This window comes from Enhydra lutris, unplaced genomic scaffold (genome assembly GCF_002288905.1).
Source record: "Enhydra lutris kenyoni isolate GAN:26980312 unplaced genomic scaffold, ASM228890v2 scaffoldscaffold12, whole genome shotgun sequence".
Classification (NCBI taxonomy): domain Eukaryota; kingdom Metazoa; phylum Chordata; class Mammalia; order Carnivora; family Mustelidae; genus Enhydra; species Enhydra lutris.
The window spans coordinates 79,341,690-79,365,766 of record NW_019154096.1 but is presented as its reverse complement, the minus strand read 5'-3'; the positions used below and the strand labels follow the sequence as shown (position 1 = coordinate 79,365,766).

General features: G+C 49.7%; 1 protein-coding gene across 1 annotated transcript in view; it reads left to right on the top strand.

The window, feature by feature from the left end:
- Nucleotides 1-24,077, top strand: part of LOC111144808 (transcription elongation regulator 1 like) — a 179,939-nt gene that overhangs the window by 23,973 nt on the left and 131,889 nt on the right. Inside the window, exon 4 of the mRNA XM_022499294.1 lies at nt 18,852-19,034. Within this exon, the coding sequence (XP_022355002.1) occupies nt 18,852-19,034 (183 nt within the window). The remainder of the gene's footprint in view (nt 1-18,851; nt 19,035-24,077) is intronic.

Here is a 24,077-nt window from a genome sequence, read left to right as displayed (position 1 = left end):
TGTATTGTATTTTACATGCATAGCACACCTCAGTGCGGACCAGCCAGTGCCTGGTGGCCTCGTGTGGCTAACGTCCCCCGTGTGGGACAGGGCAGCACAGGAAGATAAGAGCCAAGCACATCGGAAGAGACCTTAAAGATCCCTTCCTCAGGATGTTTTATAGAACAGCTAGTCAATAAAGTGTGAAGACAGCATTTTAAAGAATTTGCCCGATGCCCATTCCACAAACAACTTGAATTCAAATGTGACCTTTCTATGTCTATGATCTTATAAAAATAGTTAAGGCACCAATTCTATCCTACATCTAGAATACTTAAAAGGTAATAAGCGTGTATAATTTATATGCACAAATGGTTTGCCTTTCATTTGAGCACATTTCACTTTTCCCAATGGAAGAATTATCCATATCTGTTAGGTGTGCAGAATTTGGAAACTCCAAAATGTAGAAGGAAGGAAAAAAGTCACTGGAGGCCGCAGGATGGATTTCCAAGCAGCTACTATGTTGCCGAAATAGTGTAGCTACCGTTTTGCATTCTACTCTGACTTAATATTTTAATATGCATTTCTCTGTGATCGAATACATTAGGAAATGTTACCTTTAATAATATCTTTCAAAATCCAGCTGACAAATCAGAGTTTACTTAACATAAATGCACAGGGAACACTATTTCCACATCTTTACTGTGCGTACAATTTTTTTTAGGCATTTAGCATCACTTTTTCCTAAGTCCCCAGACTTCGTAAAGGCCTCTCAAGCCAAGTTGTCACCACCTTTCATTTGCTTTAGAGGACACAGGATTGCCTTGCGAGAACCACACAAGTATTGATCATCAGGAAAAGGATCTGTTTCTTCCTTCCACTCTCATGCTTTTTAATTTCACTTTTAAAAATTTTATTTTTGCCTTTGCTGTCTAGAACTTTAATGCAGTGACTAATGCAGCAATGCTGGTAGACACCCTGGGCCATCCACATTTTGAAGGGAGTCTTTTAATCCTTTCCATTAACACTGATGTGTGTTGCGGCTTTTATTAATTACCCGTTATGGGACTTAGGATAAGTTCCTGCTGTTCCTAGTTTGCTAGTGGTTATTGCTTGTTATCATAATTGAGAGGTAATTTTTTTTCAATTTTTTCTATTAAGATAATCACAGTTTTTTCATTTTAATTTGTTATTGTAGCATATGCTAGTAAAAAGATTCATAATGTTAAATCACTGGCAATCCTTGGATAAACCCGAGTTCTTCACTGTGAATTGCCTTTCTCTACAGACAGCTGTGTTGTTGTTACCCCCTCGTTTTGGGTGCTTGGTCTTTTCTCCTGATTCGCTCTTTCTTTTCTTCCACTTTGCTCACCTGGTTTAGTGTGGATGTTGTATCGTCTTCAGAGAATAAACTGAGAAGACGACCCTCTTTTTCAATTCTTTGGGAGGGTTTTACATTAGAATGAGATACTCCTTAAAAAAAAACAGTGTTTAGGACTTGCCAGTTAAATATAAGATCCTATTTTTTCATTTTGGAAAGATTTGAAGCTCCTGATTTAATGTATTTATTTGCCTTATGACTGTTCCCGCTTTCTGCCGCTTATTCCTGTAAGGATCAACATGTTATAGACATTTTCCCAGAAATCATACTTGCATTTACATGTTCAATTTGGTTTTGGCATACAATAGTTTATGATATTTACTTATTGTTTTAATATTCTATACTAATAGTTTTGTCTTTTTAAACATATAATGTTTCCATTTATTTAAAAACAGTTTACTTGTTCAACTTCACTAGAGATTTGTCCATTTTATTCGAACTTCAAAGAAACAACTTTTGCTCTTTAAAAATACTTTCTATAGATATTTTTATACTCATTTATTTCTGATTTTACCTCTAGTTTCTTCCATTTTCTTTGGATTCGTTCAGATTTTTTCTTTTCGTAAATCCTTAAGTTAAATATTTGCACATTAATTTTGTCTTCTTTTTTAATAGAAGATTTAAAGCCACATGTTTCTCTCTACATATCATTTTCACTGCTTTCCATAAATTTGTAAGCCATTTTGTCATTCACTTTTATAGATTTCACATTTTTATTGTAATTTTATGTCTCACAGATTTTTAGGATGTATCTGTTTAATTAATTTTATCATTTATAAGTTTTGTCCTCTTCTTTCTGTTATTCATTTATAATTTAAATAACTTGTGGTCGGATATGTGGCCTATACAGCAATGATTCTCTTGAACCTCACTGAGATTTGCTTTATGGCCTAATACCTATGTCGAGATGGATCAGAATGTGCTTTGGTTAATGGTGGACACAAGGTTCCTTATGTGTGCATTTGAGTAAGCTTGATAATTACATTGTTTACAGGATTTTCCTCTTGAAACTATTTGAGAAACATAGGATTAAATCTAGTACTGTGGTGGTAGATTTCCCCAATTCTACTACTCCCATAAATTTTGACACTATTTCATTAGGTTTATTCATATTTCGAGTTATTCTGTTTTTATGGTGAATTTTACATTTTTACTGATAATGTGGTCACTTCCTCCACACTCAGGGCTTTGTTCTTATAGTGCTCTCGCTCATTACCTGTTTCACGGTAGTGTAATGCACTGGCACTCTTTTCTTCTGCTCGCCTATGTCTTTTTCCGTAGCTTTGCTGTCAACCCTTCTGTGAATCCTTTCAATTTAAGTGTACCTTTTTAAAACATTGAATAGGTGGATTCTTTTCCAATTAGCAACCTGTTGTTAACTGCTCAGTTGGTTGGTTTACGTCTGTTTTGGTGTTTGTCTCTCTGGACTTTGCTTTACCATCTTAGGTTTGCATTACTATTTTCCTAATTCTTCTCTTCTCATAGCTTACCTTTATTTGCCATGAATTTAATTTTTTATTTAAATATTCCATTTTCTGCTATTGTTTGGAATTTATACACTCTATTTCTATTACTTAAAAATACTCTTTAAAAAAAAGTTTTGTTTATTTATTTAGGGAGAGGGAGAGAGAGTGGGAGGAGGAAGAGAGCAAGAGGGAGAGAGAATCCCAAGCAGATTCCCCACTGGGCACAGAGCCCAATGTGGGGCTCAGTCTCATGACCCTGAGATCACAACCTGAGCTGGAATCAAGAATTGTACACTCAACCAACTGAGCCATCCATGTGCTCCTCTATTATTTAAAAATTCTCTTAAATTTATGCCATCAACAGTTAACTTAAAAAGTCCAAAGTTGAATATTATCTTGCCGTTATTGTCCTAAACAACATAAGGGCATTGTCATAATTTAATACTGACCATCCTTTTCTACCTACTTTTTCCAAGTTAGGTGCTTATATTGTTCATTACTCAGTTTTTTTTTTTAAAGCACATTTATCATTATTATTGCTCTTCATATTCATTACCTATTTGACTTTCCTAAGACAATCCTTCCAGGATCATTTCTCTTTTTTGTTAAATCCCAAGAATTTTTTTAAAGTGAAGGTCAGCAAGTAGTAAAATCTCTTGTTTTTGCCTATCTGAAAAAACTACTAATTTTCCTTCATTTTTGAAGGGTGGGTGTTCTGGCTGATGGCGATTCTTTTCTCAAATCTTTACAACTACTATTCCAGGAATTTATGGGATCTATTTATTTCTGCCAAGTTTTCCATTATTCTTGATGGTGTTCCATGTAGGGGATCTATCTTTCATCTCTGGAGGTTTTTAAGATTTTTGTCTGACTTTAGGATTTACAATTTCATCACAATGTGTCTGGCTGTGGTGCTCTTAAAAATTCATAACTCACTGAATGTTATGCTTCTGAGGCTTTGCGTCTTTCATCATTTCTGGGACATCCTTCAAATGCTGCCCTTCTGTTGCTTCTGAAATGTCGATAAGAAATATTTTCAGCTTTATTACTTTGAAATTTTTACCTTTCCTTTCATGCTATTTATCTCTTTGCTCTTTATGCTGTGCTCTGGGCAATTTCCTTGGGTGTATTTTCCAGTTGCTAAGTCTCTCTTCATTGGTCTCTAATATTCTGTTTCAGCTTTCTATGAAGTGTTTTATTTAATCATTTATAATTTAATATTTAGAAATCCCATTGGCTTCTTTTTTAAAATCTGCTTCATTGCATACAGTGTCTTCATCCTTGCTCCTCTTGAGGACATGGCACACACAATTATTTTATATTCTGTGTATGAAATTCCAATATTGCTGGTCTTTGAGGATCCAGATTTGTTGCTTGTTATTTTTGATGGGCATCACCCACAATTATTTGCTTCTCATTTGATTTGGTGTACTTTAATCATGACATTATTGCTTTATTATAATATGTAGAATGGCAGTGGTCCTGACTTTGTTGTACTTTCCTCTAAAGAGGTTTTATTTTTTTTAAGATTTTATTTATTTATTTGACAGAGAGAGAGAGAGATCACTAGTAGGCAGAGAGGCAGGCAGAGAGAGAGGGGGGAAGCAGGCTTCCCCCTGCACAGAGAGCCCAATGTGGGGCTTGATCCCAGGACTCTGAGACCCTGACCTGAGCCGAAGGCAGAGGCTTAACCCACTGAACCACCCAGGCACCCCTAAAGAGGTTTTATACTTACTTCTGCAGAAATAAGGGGTGCCACTAACCCAGGATGAGATCAGTCCCCCATGAATATACAACTCCTGCCCAATTCTAAACTCCTAGACTCCACCGTCCCATCTAACCACAAGCCAGCCTCCAAGAATGCCCCGTGGTATCCTACCCTTCCCATCTGCCATTGTAGACCTGAGGCCAAATTCTTCCTGGTAGTGAGAAGAGATGCAATCTTTGGAGACCACTTCTACTATTGGCAACTTTAGGAAAGCATCCCAAAGTGGAGTTTATTGGGACTGTCCTTTCCAGTGACAGGAGAGTCCTTTAGTTAGAATACTAACTCATCACACTGTTGGGGATATAAGTCAGCTCAAACTCTCTGACTGAGAAGACCAGCCAACTCAGTGGCCCATATCCATTTATGTCTGTAATTGTGTAATATCTATTCCTCCAATAGAGTACATTTTTTTTTCTCACATTGGGTACCCTCGTGGTTGGATAGCCAGGCAGAGTGTCATAGATTTCTCTTGAAGTACAAAATCATGAGCACTGTTTTTCAATCAAAAGTTAGGTTCAAGACTTATAAGGAATGAACTTATGAGACACAATGTTTTTGATAAAAGTTAAATACTCAGCTTGCCCGACCATAGTTTTCTTCCTTTAAACATTCAGTGTCAGCATCGCGCAGGTGAGAAGGGAGTTCTTTGGGAGCAAAACCCTGTTTGGTTTACTGCGGGGTCTCTAGGGCCCGGCAACGCGTCTTGCCTCTAATGAGTGCTTGGAAATATTAGACAAGGATCAATACCCCGAGGATGGATTGAGCACCTACCACCTACCGTGCTCTGGGGGACAGATGGTAAACCAAACAGGTTAAAAGGTCGGCTTCTGTAGGTCTTACATTCTAGCTGATTTTGTTAACATTTTAGTGTGTCACTTTTTGTATGCATAGATTAAAATACCCTTGGTGGAAACTTTTCAGATAGGGAGACCCAGTCTTTCTGGTACAATACCCAAGGATATTTTCACTGGTTTCTGTAATGAAGACTCACTTCCCTCCTGCTTATCGGATAGTATCGACACTGCAAATTAAAACAAACAACAGGAAAACTGCACCAGGAATCCTAAAATTGACGCTTGTTTCTAAAATTCCCTGCGATCATTGTTAAATCTGTTGAATTCATGTCAATGTGATTTCAGTTAGAATTCTGAGAAACTTTCAAGCATTTAGACCTGAGCATCTAACTCTTCTGTGTACTCCAGGAGATGGGGGTTGGGTCAGTTCTTTCCAAGTGGCTTTGCAGAAACATAGGTTTTCATTTGTCTTGGACAATATTTACTTTTAGATACCGAAATTGCTAAGAAGGGGCAGACCGGGTGTTTTGGACCATGAGATTAATGCAAACCTGGTTTTCTTTTCAAGGAAAAGCAGACCAAGTCACTAATAGGAATTAAGGATGGAGGCTTGAGAGAGTTTGTGTGAATGAGCTCCCTGGAGGTTAAGCCTCAAGAGCTTCAAGTCAGATTTGCTTTTGGAAAGAATAAATATCTGAGTGTTCTCCAGTGACCAGTCCTTGTTTCTTCTTGTGATAATGACCTGGTGGTCCTGAGTTTTATTTAGGAAGTTGCAAAATCCTGGTTCCTCGCTACATTAATATAAATGCCTTTTACCTAAACAATACATTATTCACTCATTTAAGGAAAATAAGTATTCATTTCAGGTAACATTATCTTCAATACGGTGGATTTTTTTAATTGGAAATGAACCTTGAATCTCTTCTGATCTAATTAGCCTATTTGCATTCATTCTTCATGTTGGAGAGACAAGCCTGCATAGCAGATTTCCTTCTGCAGTGTGGGGGAACGTAGGGCATCCTTCAGATGCATTTCTGCAAGACCTTGCTCATAAGGGACACCCAAAAAATGCCTCCTGATTCAGTAGAAGGAAGATCAAATGCAATTTGGAATGTAGAAAATAGAGTTTTATGATTTGCAAGAGAAGCTCTGAAGTTGGTTAGTGACTGTTGGCTATAGATTTTTGCTTTTGAGATCATGAGAAAGAGGTGTAGAGACACTGATGCAGGCTTAGATAAGAGTTAAACAGTTCTCACTGATCACACAAGTTTCATAAATTAACTTGGGATTGACTGAGTTTGGAGATGAAAGAGGAAGGGCAGGACCCCAGGGTTTGCTTGGATTCCGGGATGGCAAGACTCTTTCCTTGATGTTGGGGAAAGGAACAAGTTAAGGCTCAGGGTAGCCTGACGCGCTGCCTCAGGTGGCCAGGCCCGCCACCGCCTGCCTTCTCCCTGTCACAGGTGCCTCTCCAGGGACACCCAGGCAAACCGGTGGCTGATTCCCCACATTGTAACCATAGAGAGGACAGGTGTGTGGTCTTGTGCAGACACAGATACCATGTGTGGCTTAACATCTAAGGACACAGGCTGGTTCTTACATGGGAGAAACTCTCACCAAGGGATTCCCAGTGGGAATTCCCAGTGGGAATAGGATGCACTGCTTGAGGGTGTGACCTAACCAGTGCTATGAAAGGTGGAGGGAGAGGCCAGAAGTGGGTTTAGACTCTTGGACTATCTGAAAACCACTAAAGCTCTGAACTCATCCATTTTCCATTCCTTCAGATGATTTTGGGACTCCATAAGTGGAGGTGACTGTCCTCCTGGGGACACTGGCCTGTTTTCCTCCCGGGCCCATCTTGATTTTCCATCTCCATTGTTGGGCGTTTTCATGGCTGCCAGGCTGAGGAGACCATGGGCACCATGAAATGTGTGACTTGCACCTTTCTCACCAAATGTCACTTCCTCCAGGGCTTCTGCACTCTGCCTTCGATGCTGATGGTCCTGATTTCTTTGACCCCTTCTGGGAATGCTTGTGGGGGTAAGAAGCCAGGGTGCCCTGACGCCTGGGACTCACCGCACGACCGGCGGTCATGGGGACTGTGTGTTCCACCAAGAATCTTCAGCTCCTGCTCACCCGCCGGCCGCTGCCTTCCCCCTCCCTCCCTCCCTCCTCTGTCCCTTTGGGAAGTCAGCACATGTCTTCCCTGCCTGAAAGCTCCAAGGATAATGACCGGTTTCTACTGGAGCAGGCGCGGCGTGCAGGCACTGTGTAAGGGCTTCCCCGTGCGGGGGCATTACTCACCGAGTCCTCACACAGGCTCGGGGGAGGGGCCAGTGTCCCTGTCCCAGGGGGCACTTGGTCCTGCAGTGAGGTAGGATGGGGTTCCAGAAGGGGTTGCTGTAGCGCCGGGCCAGGCTCCTGGCTGTCACGGGAGCCAGGTTTTCCCGGGCAGGTGTCCTGGCAGGGCAGGCTGGGGGCGGTCATGAGGGAGCGACAGGAAAGCATCGGGGTGACTGGGCCCCCATACTTGCCCTGCCGTCCGCCGGCAAGACTGAAGCTGCCCGAGCCTTCAGAAAGCTGCTCACGACACTCACGGAGCTAGCGGTGTCGGTTCCCAGTGCGGAGAAGACCCCAGCGGTTCAGGTGTGAAGACTTGGAGGGTGGGGGCCACCATGCCTGCGAGGCTCGGACGCTGCCCGCAGGAGGTGCCGCCTGGAGGAGGTGGCGTGCCTCGCAGACAGCCGACTGTGCAGGCACTGCGAGTTCAGGCCCTTCCCACCACCCCAGGCTCCCAACTGTGGGGTCAGAGGCCTGAATGGAGGCCTGGCCTGCTGCTGCTGCCTCAGGAGCAGCCTGTCCCTCTAGGCCCCTCCCCGGGACGGTCTGCCGAGCTTCTCAGCCTTGCCTCCCGGGAGCCTTGGTGAGTGACTAAAGCTCCCGCAGGGGGAATGAAACCCAAAGCCCTGGGTGGCCCCTGCCCCTGTCACTCTCCCCACCTGAGGAGCTCCTGACCCTCCGGCTCCTTTCACGTCCCAAGCACCTGGCTGTGGCCTTCACACTTGCTGCTCCCTCCTCCTGGATCACCGTTCCTCCAGAAGTCCTCGGGGCTCACTCCCTGTTCCCCTAAGGTCTCCGCTGGGAGGTGACCGCAGGGGCTAGCCTACCTGCCCCCTTCCTAAAAGCGCACCCCTGCCTCTGTGTCCTTCCCTGCACGTTCTTGCCCGTGTGGCCACACACTCATCCCTTTACCTGCGGCAGCTGGCCCCCATCCCAGGCTTGAGCGTCGCCTGGGCACTGCATGGGGGAGGTGCTCAGCAAGTGTGCAGTACGTGCATGTGCACACTTGGCCGCGGGGGACCCCAGCCTTGCTGGTGGGAGGCAGAGAGCTGCCCTCCTGTGTGTGGAGGCCCAGCTCCCCTCATGGCCACGTAGCTGCCCGTGCCCCCCCCACCGCGCATGGCAGGCTCGCTTTGCCCCAGACAGTCCTCAGGATTCAGGAGCGGGGCCTCCGAAATGGTCCCAAGCCTCCTTTGTTTCTTTCCTGATCTCTGTAGTGGGCCTGCTGCTTTTAAGTCCCCTGGGTCCTCGGCGATCAGCCGATGGGGAGCCTGCGGGCCAGCCGGTCCCGCGTGAGCAAAGCTGTCATTATCCTTGTTTCTCCCGATGCCTGCTTTCCCAGCACTCAGGCTCTGGCCGCACGGAGGGCAGCAGTTCTCCAAGGACGGACAAGGGCACCGTGTTTTGCCATCACCCAACGTGGGTTCGGTAGAGCCTCTTTGAGCAGCAGCTCCCCATGATGAGAATGTTTTTTTCTGAAAATTTCTGTCTTAAAATTTATTCTCAAGGACGGTGCATCGTCATCAGGGATAGATGTGAAACCCCGTTAAGAATGGTGGTCCGGGAGGCTGTTTTGGGGAGAAGCACTTGGGTTTCAAGGAATAAGGTCCTCAGTGCAGACATGGTTACCGTGACGTCATCCGTGAACGCCCCAGCCACCGTCCTGAACCTTCTTGCGAGGGAACAGACGCGTGCAGTTACCTGGGGAAGTGAGGGGACAGAACCACTCCAGCAGGTGGTGAAGGAAAAGGCGTATTTGGTGTCTCCATTATGAGGCGTTCAATCATCTTAATTTCATAATGAAGATAGGCACGGCAAAGCAGGAAAATGCCTAAAAATTGTCAGCTGGCTGATGGCATCGCTGTCTAAATGTGTCTCCGAGGAGAGAGATGCGGGCGGAGAGTAATTTCCTGTGCTTCATTACTGCCAGGGCGTGTCATGAGTCAGGTAAGAGGTGAGTGTAAATCACGTGTGCGCCGAGCATAATGAAGGGGCTTGAACAGCTGCGCTATGATGAACAGCGTAGCTTTGTTAGTGCGTTAAGGAACCCTCCACACAACTTTTGTTGTCGTGCCAACAAATAAGGTTCTGTCCTGCATCAAGGTCAGCAGAACCTCACGCTTCCTGCTGGGAGTGTAAATACATTTATTTTAAGGCAAATGGTAATCTTTCCCCGGGGCCACTGTATTCCAGAGAGAAAGGCACCCCCTTTAGGCACCGCCATGCACACTCGGGGAGAGGGGAGCTGTGGGGCAGGCATCTCAAAATGTGCCCAGGAGCGAGCCCCACTCAGGAGTGAACTCGGAAGTCCTTGGGGACCCATGGAACCCACTAAGCCAGTTCTGGAATGAGTCCTTCAGAAGGTGAGTGTTGTCTAGGAGCAGCTCGACTGGCATGCATCTGTTAAGCACCAACTGCATACACAATATCTGGACGTGTCCTGTGGGTACAGTCCCGCCCCCAGGAGTTTCTAAGTGTGTGTGGTGCTGGTGGGCAGGTCTTGGATGTTCTGATGGAAAGTGAGTCTAGTGGAGTCAAGGGACCGTGCGGAGCCAGCCCTCGGGCTCAGCTTGACCAGCTGTCCCCATCAGCTTCCCACCTCCGGCACACCCCCAGCCTGGTCTGCCATACGTGCCGCCCCTTCCCGTGGTGGCGCTGGGATGCCAGAGAGGGAGCGGCTGCATGGAAGGTGCTGGCCCAGAGCAGAAGGCCGGGCTCACGGCGCTGGGTGGAAGCTGCCGTCAGTCGGTCCATTGTTTCTTAATGAAGAAAATCTCTACCCTGCTCTGTCTGCCCTTCCCCTCCCGCCCTCGGTTTATTACAGCCGTCAGGACTTTAGATTATCCCGTATTAGCGGTAATTTGTTCTTTGGGGTAGTATAATTAATCTCTGGTTTTAATAAAATGAATATTCAAATGATTGTGTACCAAGTTACATGAAATCATAAAAATAAAACAGATCAGTATTTCTAAGCTGATGCACAGAGAGAAGTGAATTTGCCACCGTCTTAGCGTTGAATAACTCCTGCGTCCTCGTCTCAGACGGTCTACAGCGCAATGGCAGGGAGAGCCTGCACCGTGCTCCTGTCCCATGTGTGCCGTCCCCAGAAGGTGACTATGTGACGAGGTATTTGGGCTTTTGTCCCGCGGGGGGTGCGGCACACATCCATGTTGTCCTGGCGGGATCCAGTGACCTTTCTGAGCTCCCGTCAGCAGCAGTCCTGCTATAGACACACTCGTCAAAGCTATACCGTTCGCTCTTCAGCTCCCTGGGGGGAGCCCCTGAGGGTCCCCATGGCTGTGAGGAGAAGGATCTGAGTTAATCCTGGCTGGAGGCCTCTTCAGGGCCAAGAACCAGGAAGCATGGCCACCTTCCGTCAGACGGTCCGGGGTCAGTGACCTGGAGGGATCGTCAGTCATGGGGTGCAGGGCTCCAAGTAGCCCCGTCGGGTCTTCACGGGCTGTACCCACAACTGTGGGCACGACCCCAAGACCCTGAATCCACCCAGCGTTACACAAGATAACAATCCAGAAGGGGGGCTCTAGGGCTGTGGATGGACACTCGGTCATTTCCACAGTCACCACAGCTGCTAAGTGTCCGTACAAGGAGGAAAATGCCACCGGCTCTGACGTCGCTCCTCAGGAAAAGCTCAGCACGTGAAGATACAAGGCCCATCACCGACTTGTGAGAAGGACGTCCTCGCTGCTGGGACCAGAGTGTCCGGGCTCTTGGGGGCCAGGAAGGGAGCCGGGACCTGGACTCCAGACGCCGAGCCCCGCAGCCCTCCTGCCTGCCCCCCACAGACCCCAGACTCGCCTCTGAGAATGTCGCCCTCACGCACCGCGTGCCTGAAGTCACTGCTCTGATCAAACAGTTTTGCAGAAATAATTACCAGTTGGTAGATACATCGCCTGAAGGATTTCCACCGGAGCTGAAATCATTTGCTAAGTAGATGTAATAAACTAATGATTGTTTATTCTTTGAGTATGTGCCTCAGCTCGGAGAAGGGGGCAGCTGGCGTTCATCGGCGGGGGTTTCCTTCCCTGCAGAAGCCCCGCGGCCGCCCTGTGGCTCACGCGTCCCCCGCTGCCGTCCTGGACACCTGCGGCTCTTCGCCTCCTGGGGGTGCGCTCCCACACAGGCGAGGCGAGTGTGGCCTTCCGAGAAGATGCCCGTATCTGCTCCACAACCTGCTGCTGGTTTGCCTCCCCAGCTTGGGGTTTGGTGATGCCCTGACCCCAGAGCAGCCCTGGGAGACTGAGCGCCCCTCTGCAGGGGGGCCAAAGGCCAGAGGCCAGGGCTGCGTCCCCTCCAGCACCGCCTGTCCTCCGCAGTGGCTGAGGGCCTCCTCCAGGTGGAGAGCACGGCTGGAGTGGGGGGCAGGAGACCCTGGAGCCAGGACAGACAGAGCTGTCCAAACCTGGAGCCTGCGCCAATGCTGGGTGTTTCTAGAGTCCCCGACTGTCCCACTGTCCCCGTTCCCATGGCCACTGGCCTTCCTCTTGTTTCCTTGTTGAATCTGGAGAAAAGCAAACCGGCTGCTGGCTTCGGAAGGGTCCAGTAGGCGTGTGCACGTGAGCACAGTCCACCGCCAGAGCCTGCCCGCCCTGCGGGGTCACTGAGGCCGTGGAGGTGAAACAGACCAGCCTCAGGGCCGGGACCACAGGCCCCCTGTGGGCTCAGCGGGTAGAGGAGGAAGGCCTCCAGCCACGGCCGTCCACCCGGTGTCTCAGACGGGAGGCAGCACACGTCCGGACAGTGGGGCACCAGCGCCAGCCTTGTGGGGGGTTCGAGTCAGACACACCGGACCCCGGAGTTCGGCCCTGATGCCCCAGGGTCTTTGTGAAGGGCAGGAAGCTGCACTGAGCCCCAATGTCTCTGGCCGCAGAAGACAGTAGACGCTCTCCTTCGCAGGGCTGCTGGAGGGATCACTCAGAATAAAACATGCAAACAGAGCTCTTTTGCAAGGAGGTAGACGATGGGAGTCGTGATAAGACACAGCCTGGGGCAAGGCTCCCCCAGCTGCCGGCCTGCACTCTCTCCTCAGCCAGTCTTCAGGGGAAGCTCATGGTTAGTTACGGTTTTGCTTAAAACATTGATTTTTTTGTAAGTGATCCTTATGGGACAGCATTCCTGGCTTATCACTTAGCTGGCTTAGCAGTTTTTTTTGGCTGGACCTCTTATCTCACTGTTTATTTACTCAGCTAAGGGATTCTCCGCAGTCCTTGGGGGAAAGCAAGCTATGGTAATTATTATCAGTCGACACAATTTATTGAGTGCCTGCTCATCTCGCAAGACTTGGCTCCAGAGCCACCCCTCGGGGGAACAGATGGCGTCCCCGGGGTCTCTCCGGCTCTGTGCACCTGCTGGCTGGCGTCCGCGGGTAGAGCTTCTCTGTTTGCACGGGTGTCTCCTTTCGTGTCGTCTCCAGTCCCAAGCTGGGCCCAGTTTGGCAGGTAGCCGGGGAAATGCCTGGCCAAGGTGTGTGGGGAAGGAAACAGAGAGGGACGCACGAGGTAGCCAACAGCTTCCTTCCCAAGCTGGGCTCCTCGAATTTTATTACTGTGTGCTCATCCGTAGTACGGCCCCCAAAGGGGGTCATTTGCACACTCGCACAGGTGCGTCGGGGCTCATGTGCGCTCTCGGTGTGCGGGGACGTGGGTGCGAGCTTCTGCTCCCAGACCGGGCTCCGGGTTGGGGTGTCAGCACAGGGCCCCCGCTGCGGCCTGGATCCCGGCGGAAACCTTGCCGCAAGAAGACCAGGACACCTCCCATCTCGCCCAACAGTTAGGAGCCTCATTCTGTGGCTGTTCAGGAGCGTCCCGACTTTACCCGTGTTCAGTTAGTTTTGTGAACTAACGGGAGCACTGCCTTTTTGTATGTAACCAAATGAATTCAAGCAGGTTAAAAACTATCTTTCTAGGCTTTTTTTTTTTTTTTAAATAGGTAGATAAGGTATACTTACCTGTTTTCTTTTGCAGCCAACTCATTATTTTTTCCTGGTTTTATTGAGCAGTAACTGACATTCGTTACTGCATAAGCATAAGGTGGACGGCACGTTGGCTGGATTTACGTCCCTTCTGAAACAGTCTTTATGGTCGGTCCAGCTGGCATCCATCTACTCGTATAGAGATGATATGGAGTAAAGAAAGAAGGAAAAAATGTTTTTCTTGGTGTGATGAGAGCACTCAGGATTTTTTCTTTTAACCACGTTCCTCTGCATCCCTGGGCAGCGTCCGCCACAGGTGTCCTGCTGTCAGTGACGTTCTCAGCACCGTCTTTACACCTGGATGTGTTCCCCTTGACGCCTCCCCTACCCCCACCTCTCCCTCCTCACAGCCCCTCTGCCTCTGGGAGCCACAGGGCTGATCTCTTTCTATGAGTTGGGGGTTTTGTTTTTATTGTATTTTTTTTTCTTTTAAGATTCCACATATTGGCAAAATCACGTGGCGTTTGTCTTTCTCTGTCTGACCTACCTCACTTAGAATAATGCCTTCGGAGCCCGCCCGCATTGTCAGAGATGGAACGACTTCCCGAGCTCCAGAACTGAGAGCCGTCCTTATGTTCACACATACCTTCTTCATCCGTTCATCCATCGAGGGGCACAGTGCTCTCCACGACCTGGCTGTTGTGACTCGGGCTGTGTGCCTGTGAGTGTAGACTCTTGAGTTAGTGCTTTCATTCCCTGCGGATATATTCCCAGGAGCGGAATTGCTGGGCCACGTGCTCGGCCTGTAGTTAATGTTTTGGTGGGTCTTCCGAGCTGCGCACCATGGCTGCACCCATCTTAGCCGCCCACGAGGGCTCCGTTCCCTGCACATCCTCTCCAGCATCTGTCGTCTCATCTTGGGGAGACGGCCCTTCTCACAGGTGTGGGGCGACCCCTCATCTTGGTTTTGATTTGCATTTCCCTGATGAGGAGTTGAGAGGACCACCGGTTTACCCGCCGGTTGGTCTTTCCCACATCTTCTGTGGAGAAACTTCTACTGAGGTTCCTTGCCCATTTTTAGATTGGATTATTTGTGTTTTTTGCTCTTGAGCTGTGGGCGTTCTTTACGTATTTTGGATATTAACCCTTTATGGGATCTGTGGTGTGCAAATGTCCATTTCTCCCATTCTGTGGGTTTCCTTTTCAGCTTGTTGATGGTTTCCTTCATTGTGCAGAAGCTCTTTGGTTGGATGTGGTCCCATTTATCAGTTTTGTTCTCGTTGCTTATGCTGTAGGTATAATTTCAAAAAAAGTCATCACTACCACCCATGTCAGGAAACTTTGTTCCCAGGTCTTCTCCTAGCATCATGGTTTCAGGTCTTATGTTTCAGTCTTTAATCCATTTTGAGTTAATTTCTGTGAGTGGTGTTAGATGAGGGTCTGGTTTCATTCTTCCAGTTATCCCAGTGCCACTTAAGACTGTCTTTTCTCCATGAGTGGTCTTAGCTCCCTTGTGAAGCATTACTTGGACAAATATGGTTGCATTTATTTCTGGGCTCTTGATTCTGTTCTGTGGCCCGATTTGTCTGTTTCGGTGCCAGTGCCACACTGTGTTGTGATTATAGCTTCATAGTAGAGTTGAAATCAGCAAGTGACATATTATTTTTGACAACAAAATCGCATGATAATAAACGTGTCCCTATACGTCCATCTATGAAACATGCTTGCCTTGGCTTCTGTTTCTTTTAAAACTCCAGTAATGACTTTGTCATTCGTTTCTAAAAGGTCATCCTCAGTTTGAACAGTAGGTCGGGGCTATTAGACAAATCCAACAGACAGCATGTCACTGAGGTCATGGAACTTGGTGGTGTGTCTCCCCAGTGGGTCTGTCTCTAAACAGCACAGTCTGATGGCTGCACCCCAGTGAACACGCCCTCGGAGAGATCATATGAATGTGTGGATCCTGAGGGAGAGAAGCCGGGCTTAATAAGAAATTGTAGAGGGCTCTAATGGTGTGTTGGCTTTCACAAAATTACCTCATTAAACTGACACAGGCACACCCAAAAATACTGCTTTGACCCTGAATGTCTGTCCCAGAGCAACAAATGCAGAAACGAATGTTTTTGCAAACCATTGTTTACATCATGTTTACTTATAATAGGAGGCAGCTCCTGTTACGACGGGGGATCATAGTGAATGTGGCAAATTTGTGTGGCAGCTGAATTGCCTGGAATGCTGGGCTCCGGTTAATAATTGGACTGTGTAAGCCATTTAATGATCAGGGAAGTGCTTATTTCATAACATCTCCAAAAAAGAGCTGTTCCTGCAGTCTGATGGGGACACCAGTGCAGCCACACCGTGCCCCCAGGAAACTGAGGTTTGCTGCATGACAAAAGATGAGCCGTGTTTGCCTGGGGGGTCCACAGCGACATTTGTACACACTGAGTCACTCCATTCTATGAGTTTTCTATAATAGGTTTTTATTATCGAGTAAGATAATATATTTAGAACAGTAGGGCTTTTTTTCTGACCACAAATGTGTATGTGACAACAAGGACGGGCTCCTACACACCTGTCAGAGCGGTCAGACTCCAAACCCTGACCCCAAATGCTGGCAAGGACGAGGAGTGGCAGGAGCACTCATTCCCGGTTGCTGGGGATACAACATGGTACAGCCACTTGGAGAGACAGTCTGGCGCTTTCTTACAAAGCTAAACATTGTCTCACCATATGATCCAGCAGGCACATTCCTTGGTATTTACCCAAATAGAGAACTTGCGTCCAAACGAAAACATGCGCGCACATGTTTATAGCTGTTTTATTCATAATTGCAAAAACTTGGAAGCAAGTAGGATGTTCTGCAGTAGCTGAGTGCATAAGTGAACGGTGGCCCCTCCAGATGACGGAGGTGATAAAAGGAAAGGACTTATCTTGCCAAGAAAAGACAGAGACTTCAGTCATACATTGCTAAGTGGAAGAAGCCAGTCTGGAAAGTCTACATAATGTCTGATTCCAATTATACGACATCCTGGAAAAGGGCAAACTGTAGAGACAATAAAAAGGTCTGTGGTTGTGGGGGTGCGGCTGTGGGGGCGGGGGATGAACAGGCAGGACACAGGATTTTAGGACAGTGATGCTCTTCTGTATTCTGTGTTCTGCTCTATGATGGGACAGCATGGCAGTCTGGCTTTGGCAAAGATCAGAAACGCACAACAGCCACAAGCATGCTGTCTGCCCGGGCTTTGGTCAGCAACAATGTATCAGTTTTGGGTCATCAGTCCTAACAGGTACTCCGCTCGCACTGATACGGGGCTGTGAGCATGGTGGGGGTGGGGTGGGAGGGTAGGGGTGTGGCAGAGTACTTGCCGACTCTCTGTACTTTCTGCTCCACTTTTCTGTACACTTGAACTGACTCTGTAAAAATTAAGTTCCATTTTTAACATTTGTATATGCCCATCAAAGGGGATTTGAATACTGTGGAAAGACAAGCAAAGACAGACTGATAGGATCTGGCTGAGTGTAGCCAGGACCCAGCTGGCCCCCTTCCTGTCTGTAGCCAGCAAAGCAGGCAGGGTGCTACTTGAGATGACGGCAGAGCTTCCCCGCCCCTGCACCCCACCCCTCCTGGCAGCTGCATGCCCCTTTGTGCCTGCAAGGCACAGTCGTCCCCCTTTCCCCACACGCACACTTCCTCATCCCTGCCCCTCCACTCCACCTCCCTGATCTCTTTGCAGCTTCTGGAACACACTGGACTGGCGCCTGCCTCAGACCCTTTGCACTTCCCCACCCCTCCTCGGCCAGCTCTTCCACTCTCGCCTCCTGCAGGCTGTCAACTGTGACTTTTCTTCCCAGGGAAGACCTTCCTGACAACCCCATGCAAAGATGGAGCCCGCCTACCAATTCCCAGTCCTTTTTCTTCCTTGCTTTACTTTTCTGCGTTGTGCCCATCAACCTATAACACCAAGCAAATAAATGAGGGAAGTATATGGCATGTGTCTTCCCCCCTTGGGAGGTGTGGTCCCGGGAGGAAGGCCTTCCCTCTGCTCGGGTCACTGCTCTGTCCCTCAGCCGGAACATGGTGGACACCTAGTCAACCCAATAAAGCATTGTTGACTGAATGGCTATGTGGTGTAGAAATGGAATGATTTTGTCAGTTGCTTTGTTTTCTGAACACACCGCGAGCTGCCCCCTGTGGCACTGGGTGTTCTTCCTTGTGGGGTTCTACCAGCTGCTCAGCGTCTCGCTGGCTGGACGCACCACCGTTAGTACAAGCATCTGCCCTTTGCTGCTTTTTCCAGTCTCCCGCCACAAACCTGTATCTGAAGGCATTGGGCACGTGGGCGAATTCTAGGAAGGGAAACACTAGATTAAAGTTGTAAACTCTATTAACATTTTTAAGACACATTTCCAGATTGCTTTCCAGAGCTTGCACCATCCGTGTGAGCAGGTAGTTACAGACTATTTCTTAGAATCTGCAATTATTTAGGGACCAAAGAGTCCTTTTAAATAACAGCTTTACAGAAAAGGCAGAGACAGAAGCAAAGTTTCAAGTGTTTCCAGTTCTGCCAGGAAAGACCAGCCGAATTGTAGGCTTAGGGCCCAGCTCCTCACAAGGGGCTGCCCAGGCTGATGTGAGGTCGAGGTTCTCCCTGCAGGGACCGGGCAGGTGGCAGCCTCATCCTCAGGGATCAGCTGAGCCTCCTCTCCACCCCGACCCAGGCTGCCTTCTCCTCTGAGCCCACCTCCCACCTTTCTGTGCTCCTGTCTTGCCCTCCCCCTCCCTCGCTGCTCCGAGGAACGGCGTGCTTGTCACCACCACCCCTGGTTACACAGATACCTCGTGCCCCCCGTAGCCAGGGGCCCAGGCACGTGTGTCCCCCGCTAACTAAGCCTTGTGACTCACCGGACGTCACATAGCGGTGTGCATGTGCTCTGCACAATCAGCGTTTGGACAGATTGAGAACTCAGCCTGTGTTTCTGGGATATCGGCACACGGCGTGGGCTTCCAAGAAACGGGTTAGTGCTGCCTTGAGAACTCAGCCTGGGTTTCTGGGATATCGGCACACGGCGTGGGTTTCCAAGAAACGGGTTAGTGCTGCCTTGTTTTCTGGTGAGGATATGCTGCATCGTGCAATGGCCCCTCCCCGGTGGACACCGGCATTCCCGTGATGACCTCCCTGTCCCTCTTCTGCAGGTGGTCGTCACAACAGCCTGAAGCCTGTCGGCAGTACCCCCGGCATTGCCATCACCGCCACGGCTGCCATGGTGTCCGTGGACCCAGAGGCACTTGGGGGCCCATCCCCCTCCAGCGTGCAGCCCTGCCACTTCCTGACCCTGGCACCCATCAGGATACCCCTGAGGACCGCCCCCTTCTCCGGTAAGCACAGAGCATGGGCTCTCAAAGCCTGGAGCTGGTTCAGAGCTCACCGTGTGGGGAACAAGGCAGGAGCCAACCTGGCTCTGGCTTTGTGCCTGGATCACGTGCCGAGGGGCTCCCTGGGAGGGACATGCTGTGGCGTCACCCAGGTTCTGCCCCTCTTCATGTCCTCAACCCCACTGAAGATGGTCTTGCTAACTCGGACTGGGTGTTTCCTGCCGTGAGACCAAGTTTGAAGTTTCTATTCAGAGAAGCGAGGCTTCCCTTTGCTAAGTTTTTAGGGGGAGTAATGTAGTCAGTGAGAGAGTCAAGATACCCAGAGGTATGTGGTTTCCCTACGTGGAGCTCAGAAGGAAGCAAAGGCAGCACGCCAGGAAAGGGCTGATCATCTAAGTTAGTAAAACACAAAAAAGTGCAATGCTGGGACTCACTAAGTCACACCCCACCCCCGGGCTTGCAGGCTGGCTCGTTCTAAACACGAGGCAGGGACCTCGGGAAGCCCCAGACGCATGGCTGACTGTGAGGGGCGTGGGTGGCCACAGAGGTCCTTGGCTTCCTTAATGCACGCGTGTGCTCTTCTGGGAGGCCTCTAGAACAGACATGGGGCTGGCAGACACTTTGGAGCCCGAGTGGTGCCATGATGCGTGTTTGGGGGCTCAGCAGAGAGAGGAAGGGCCCTCAGTCATGCACTGGTTGCAACTCTGTTGTGCGTGTGTGTTCACAGATGTAGGTGTGTGTCTGTTAATGGTGACCGCACACCATGTGTCCAAGCCTCCCGTGAACGTGAGCTTAGGTCCTTCCCTGAAGTGTAGCAAAAGCAACGTGGACTTGGAATGAGCCTTCAGTAGTGCTCAGACCCGGAGAGCTGGAACTGCTGCTTGGGTGTTAGGTTTGCTTGTGACGCAGGAGACCTGAATGGAAGTTCCATGGGTTCTAGCATTAATCAGGTGCTAGAATTCTAATGTTACCATGATGTCCTCAATCACTAGGTTATCAGTAACAGGAAACATCACCAGATTGTGAGACACGTGCGCACATATCCAAGTTCATGGGAGAAAGAGGAATAACGCAGTTTTGTTCTTTTCCTGTTTTGGTTTGCTGACATTGTTCTGGAAAATCAGATGCGGTCTTGGGCATCCGTATTTCTCTATTGGCTTGATAAATGAGTCAGCCAGTAGAACATTGTATTCTCAAGAACAAAATCTTACTTCTATTTCAAGCTATTAGTGAACATGCATTTAGGGTGTGATGGGGAAATGAATAAAACACATGAATAATCTCTCGTGTGCAACATAATTTACAGCTGCGTCAAGATTTCCGTTAAAATCCATCAGTCCATTGGCATTTATTAAGGATGACTTACTGTTTTCCGAGAAAATTAATCTTAGAGGGAACCCAAACCCATGTACCCCAGGGGTGGCTTCACTTTCCATGCCTCGTATGATTTATAAAGTGACATAATAATTAGGTGTCTCTCTGTGTTTGCATTTTATAAGGTGCTATAATCAAATTTGCTGTAATGTGCGTTCAGTTAGAGGATGAGGGTGTCAACGTGATTGGTCTTGTAGGTAACCACTGTAATGTGCCCCTCAGGAAGAAGGAAAGGGGGTACTCCAGGGGCAGCTTCTAGAATGGCCCCTAATGTGTTGATTCGAAAACTGAGCACTGTAGCAGAGGGACCCGGTGGCAATTGAAGTAAAGGAGGAGGCAGTGCCTGGTCCAGACACACGACCCCAGCCTCAGGGCAGCCTCCGTCCGAGCTCTGTGCCCACGTCTGACACCAGCAGTGTCTGTGGTCCGACCCGGAGTGTCCCTGCTAAGTGGGTCCTTTGGGAGATCTGGACACCTTGCAGTCCGCCCCGGCAGTGTCCGCTGGACATCGGCAGAACACATCTGGGTGAGACTGGCCATGCCTGTGATGAGCCATTTCCAGGATTTCCTTGAGAACTTTCTGAGAACCGTGGCTCGGAGGAGCCTGAGCCGACGGTCTGTCCCTCAGAGCTCGTGTGAACCGCGGTCAGTGGCTCCATAGAACGAGACTCATTGAGGTCAAGGAGTTTCGAGGGCAATGAGTGTTTTTGATGCTGGGGAATTCCTGCCACCCTGCAAAACAGGCACCTGATGGGGGCCGGATGGGGAGGAGGGCTGGGCAGCGCTGAGACAGAACCGTGTCCCCGTGAAGCCGATTTCACAGACCAAGAAAAACGCACCTGTCTGTGAAATGTGCTCCATATTGAAAATGATTTTACAAAAGCATGTGAATTTTAATTTATCTACGGGTGAATAATCTTGTTTTTATTCAGAGAATTCACAAATTCGGTGAAAGACTAGACTCATTTATTTATGCCCCTGCTTGGTCCTGAGAGCCCGCGAAGCTTCGAGACCTTGTGGGGAGCAACTCTCTGCTTCTTGCCCGGGGCAGATGGCTGGTGACGGCTGAAGGCATTTTTTTGGTTGTCATAAGTTGGGGGGTTCTACTGGAACCCGGTGGGCAGAGGCTGGGGAGACAGCCACACACCCCACAACGCCCCGGACGGCCCCCACGATGAGGAATCATGTGGCTCAAGATGTTAGTAGTGCTTCTGTCGAGAAGCTCCGGTTTAGATTCTAGAACTCCCCTTAGCGAGGTGTGGAAACCTGTGCTGGTGCGTGGATCAGCTCACCGGGGAGCGTCAGTGATCCAGCAGCAGAAGGACCCAGAAGGAGGTAGGCATATTGCGGGAAAGGAGATCAGCTGGGAGAGTCGCACTTAATTATATGCCTTCAGCCTGATTTAACATTTTGAATAGGACCCTGTATTTGAAGAGCCCCACGAGCTGGTCTGCGCCTGTCGTGAATTGGGCTCTTCCCTCCAGGGCGCTACAGGCACACGTGAAGCTGGTCCTTGCTGTCCTCTTCCCTGGGACCTTGCAGGCCACAGGCCTCTGTCCGTCCCTTTCCCTGGCTTGTAGGTCCCGTGTGGTGGGGCTGTGTCTGCCTGTCCTCCCCCAGCCTGCACCGGGCCCAGGCCGTGCTCCTTCCCTCTGCTTCCTTCGGCGTTTCCCCGAGGGCCCATCTCCGTCCTGCACGACCGGTTCTGTCATTCACACCATCTCTGCCTCTGCCGGTGTTTGTCACACTCCTGCTTCTGAGTCAGGGGTGACGTAGATGGGAGGGAAGGCAGAGTGGGGGCAGGGCCTGGAGATGCCGCGTCCCTGCCCTGTGCTGGCACATGGGCCACCACCTGAGGGCCTGTGCCCGCGGCTGGAGCTCCAGGAGAGTCATTTCCGCCTGTCCTCCTTTCCGCTCTGTCCTCCTGTCCTCCTGTCTTCCTGTCCTCCTGTCTGCGGGCTCGCACGCTGATGTAGCCACTCCCTTAAATGTCAGAGCTCAAGTGGAAGAAGGAAGCGTTCGGAGAAAGACGGATCTTGAATCGTAGTTCCTTCCTAGTTTCTAAGGAGACGGGAGCTTTTGGGGGGAGCCTGCGGTGCACAGTGGAGGACATCTCTGCGGGCCACCGGGGCTCGTACCTGCCGGCCTCCTGCCACCTCCGTCCCCCGCCCCCTGGGGGTCACCATGCCGCAGGGCTCTGGCGCTGCTCTGGCGCTGCTCGGAGCTGACGAAATAAAGGAAGGGATTCTAATTTTTTTAAGACTGATGGTAGTTCGTTTTAAAACTTGGCCCACACTTTGCAAGCATTCAAGTGAAAAGGTAAAAGATGAGTGATCGTTAGGGCCGCTCGTAGAACAGCTGGCGGTCGAACACAACTACTAAAAAGTACCATCTGTCTCGGAAGCCATCTACCACCTGTTCTTTTGCTTCCAGAACTATCGAATGGTTTAAATTTCACATTTTGTCCTGCCGCCGAACAGCTGGGAAGTGACTCCTCTCGTTTCTGTCGGGGGAGGGCGCATCCAGGCCCCATCCCAAGCCAGGGAAGCCCCCACACCGCACCTGCCCTCGTGAGCGACACCCGCTCCTGCCAGCCCGGGTTCGCCACAGGAAGCCGGCCACGGGGGAGGAAGGCTCTTCTCTTCCCACCAGGAATTACTTCCTCCTCCGCTGTAATCAAAAATGTCATCAGGCATATTCACATTTTAGAGATTTTCCGAGACAAAAATGCTCCTAACAGGGAAATCGCTGGAGCTCCCAAGTGTCTGGCTTCCGTGAGGCACGGGAGTCCCTAACACGGGGATCGTGCTGCTTTCCCCAGAAGTACTGGTTTACACAGACAGAAGGGCTCTGTGTCCCGTGAGCTCCTGAAGGGCCGAGCTGCCGGTCGCTGGGTCGGCCTCACTACTAGAGACGGTGCAGGTCTCCCCAAACGGAGACCCCAAAGCGGGGATCCAGAGGGGCTGCCGGGGTCGGCTCCCGCGGTGAGTCCTCCCCGAGAGCGAGCGCACCTGCGGCCGCGCATGCCTCTTGGGAAGGCCCCCTCGGACCGTCTCCCCGCCGGCCTGCTCCCCTCCCACTGCCCGTTTTCGGCTCCCGGAGCCGCCTGCGCCCCAGCTGCGATTCACTCCTTCCTTGAAAAGAAACGCCGGAAACCGCCGCACGCACGAAAGCACGTGTGTGTTTATGCCGCTGTAGAGAACGCCAGCACCGTAGGGCCCCGAACACTGCCGCTGGGCCCGAGAACGCGGACGTCCCGGGCCCCCCTGCCCCTGGGAGCCCCGACGCCTGACTACCCCCTGGGGGTACTCACTCTCCCGAACATGTGCAAGTCGCCGCTTCGGTGGGTTCTGGAAGACTTTTACCATGTACGTATCGTCTCCAAACAATGCGCCGTGTGATTGAGGCTTTTCCAAATTTTACGTAAGTATCATAATCCATGCACTCTTCTGTGATGCCTTTTCTGCTCAGGGTGACGGTTTTGTTGCTGTTTGTTTCTTTACACCGTCCCACGGATGCTCGGAGTTCTAGGGCGATCACGTGCCCTCGGTAAAGCCTGCGTTCGTTAGCAGAAATCCATGCTGTGTGTCCCGTGTTCTGCTGCTGCTGGGCGGCTGGGCTGTCTCCTAAAATGCCAAGCATGGTGGTTCCCTCCTGCTGGTATGCGGTGGG